The 2,791-nt window shown below is 52.3% G+C and overlaps 1 protein-coding gene across 1 annotated transcript; it reads left to right on the top strand.

The window, feature by feature from the left end:
• Positions 1–742: 742 nt before the first annotated feature.
• Positions 743–2,402, top strand: LOC133916266 (uncharacterized). Its single transcript, XM_062359877.1, has one exon. It carries the CDS (start codon positions 995–997, stop codon positions 2,024–2,026), a length of 1,032 nt encoding a protein of 343 aa, XP_062215861.1. The 5' UTR covers positions 743–994; the 3' UTR covers positions 2,027–2,402.
• The last annotated feature ends 389 nt before the right edge of the window (positions 2,403–2,791 follow it).

Below are 2,791 nucleotides of genomic sequence, written 5' to 3'. Positions count from 1 at the left end.
TATTCATGCTTTTGATTGCATCTCTCTGTGAGTATACTTTTCTTCTTCTTTGATCTGATCAGAGGCTTGGGTTTAGTTCAATGATGATTATTTGCATTGAAAATTGTAGAGTAGTCTAAGCAAAGTAGCTTCAGACGTGTATGTGATGTTTTAGATCAGTGCTGCTGCTTACTCAGACCATTATTGTTGCTATATCTGGTATATAGTCTATGATATGTTGATTCAGATCATTCTTATGGCTATATTTGGTCCCTGATCCTTCTGAAATGCTAGTTCAGTATATTGTGGAGTTGGTACTGTTATGTAGATGGTATGATCTGATTAAAGGACTTCTGGAGGTCTGATTTTGACTCTTTCAGCAGCACTGTTTGTATCTGTCTATACTTTGAATTCACTGATATACATGTTCTGAAGCTAGTTGAGGCTTAGATTAAACTCAATTTGATGATATGCAATTTTGCAATGTTTAGGGAGCAGGTTCTTTGAGACCTGGAGCCAAGTGTTGCAAAATTTAATCTGAGAACAATGTTATTCTTTATTACCTGTCCTCCCTGTTCAGTTTCAGCAGCTAAAGTTCACATGATTAGTACTTGTTTATCTGTTATATTACAGTACTACTTTGTGCTATCATGTGTTTTGGAGTCCTGTTGTTTACCTATAGCTCTTTCTTTTATGAAATATTGATATATATGCTCGTATATTCGCACTATTCTCAACAGCTCCTGCAGTAAATAAACCCAATCCGGCGAGGCCGCTTGGCCTTGGCTGACCCCTACGCATCGCATCGCCCAACCATCGGCTGAGCTGTGATGTGCACCGGACAGTTACCACCGCTGCACCGCCCCCACTCCATTCTCCTTCTCCCTCCATTTATAACCTCTCACCGCACCTCCGCTCCTCTCTCCACCCTTCTTCTCCTTCCCACCACCACCGCCACTTCACTGGAGCCCGGTCAACCAGCTCAAGGAACAACCCAGCGTAGCAGGCGCCTGCCATGGACGACGACTTCGACAGCACCTGCTCCACCCCTTTCGCCAGCGCGCCATCCAGCCCTGGCCGCCCCCCCGCCATCGGCGGCTACTTCTTCAGCGCGCCGGCCAGCCCCATCCACCACCTTCTCTTCTCGTCCTCCTCCTCAGCCTCGACCGCACCCGGCGCTGGCCGTGGGTGTGCGGGCGACGCGGAGTTCGAGTTCGGCGGGCCCGGCGGGCCTATGATCTCCGCCGACGAGCTCTTCCTCAACGGCCAGATCCGGCCGCTCACCCTGTCCCCGCTCCCGGATCTCGACCCCGGCTGCGACGACAACGGCGGCGACCGTGCGCCGGCGCGCGGCCGCGACCTCACGCCGCGGAGCGGATCCGTACACCGCCGCTCGCGGTCCATGTCCCCGCTCCGCAGCGCGTCCCCGCGGCTCAAGCTGTTCAATGCGCTCGTTCCAGCGCCGGATCTCGGCCCCGCCTCCGATAAGGCCGGGGCGCAGGAGGCCGCGCCGCCGGTCACCGCTTCGTCGCGCTCCTCCTCGTCGTCCTCGTCGTCCTCCTCCTCGTCAGCCTCGTCGTCCGGCCGCGGCGGGTCGCGGCGTTGGCTGTTAATCAAGGACATGCTCCTCCATCGCAGCAAGAGCGAACCCGGCAGCGGTGCCGCCCACGCGCACGACGGCCACGCGGCATCCGCTGGCGCCAAGCCCGAACGAGCGTGGCCGTTCTCGCCCTCATGGGCGTCCAGGGACAAGGTCGCCGCCAAGCTCCGCCCCGCACGCCCACCACCGGTGACGGAGGCAGCTGGCGGTAGTGGCGAGGATGCCCGGACGCGGGGGAGGGGGAAGGGCAGGCGGCGCTCCACGACGGTGGCTGCGGCCCACGAGAGGCTCTACGCGGCGCCGAACCGGGCGCAGGCGGAGGAGATGCGGCGGCGCACGTTCCTTCCCTACAGGCAGGGCCTCCTCGGCTGCCTCGGGTTCAGCTCCCGCGGCTACGGCGTGCTCCACGGGCTCACCAAAACCCTCAACCCCGTCTTCCCCCGGTGAAAAGTTGCAGTGCCCCGCAAAATGCTTCTTCCCCGGAAAAAGGAATATGGAATCAGAGAGCAAATCAAGATCTTGGTAAAAAAGTTCTTGGTTGCTTTGATTAGCACCTGTTCGTCATGTATGCGAGCAATTTTTTACCCTCCTTTTTTTCGGTTTTTTTTTTTTGCGTGCGTTTTCTATAGGCAATGTAGCAGTGTGAGTGAGTTGTCCCCTTCTCGTTCGTAGAGGATGTAGTTTGTGGATGGTCACATCGACCTGAGCATCCGAGAGACGCAGTCGATAAATATGGCGCGAAGGATGATAGTTTTACGTATCCAAGTAAAAAGCATGTACTACTGCAGCAACGTTATTGCTTCTCGTGGAATGAAAATCGAAAGTAGATGGCAGTCCACTGCTGCAAATTTGTGCTCCAATACGTGTCACTGGCTCAGTGCTGACTGCTCCATCGCAAGAGCTGCTACACTGCGTGCAGTTCTCGTAGTACGTAGCAACGTACTACCCATGTATTCATACAGAGTATGTATCCGGGGTACTGCTACCACTATGTAGCTTTGATTCTATTTGGCATAGCTCAAATTTATGATTTTGTTTAAAAATGATTTTTTTAAAAAGTTGCTTATGTTTTTTAGCTATTAATTTTTATGAGAAATTTTTAAATTTTTAGCATACCAAAAACTAAAAAAACACTCTCCACTAGTGAGCTTATCTGCTATTAGTTTATTTTATTATAGATTAGTTTTTCAGTTTTCTAAAAACTAAAAAATT

The sequence above is a fragment of the Phragmites australis genome, chromosome 4, assembly GCF_958298935.1.
Source record: "Phragmites australis chromosome 4, lpPhrAust1.1, whole genome shotgun sequence".
NCBI classification, from domain to species: domain Eukaryota; kingdom Viridiplantae; phylum Streptophyta; class Magnoliopsida; order Poales; family Poaceae; genus Phragmites; species Phragmites australis.
The sequence above is the reverse complement of the archived record's forward strand: the minus strand, read 5'-3'. Positions and strand labels throughout refer to the sequence as shown.

Bases quoted from the DNA above. Each gene is read 5' to 3' on its own strand.
- LOC133916266 (XM_062359877.1), top strand. From the start codon at position 995: ATGGACGACGACTTCGACAGCACCTGCTCCACCCCTTTCGCCAGCGCG.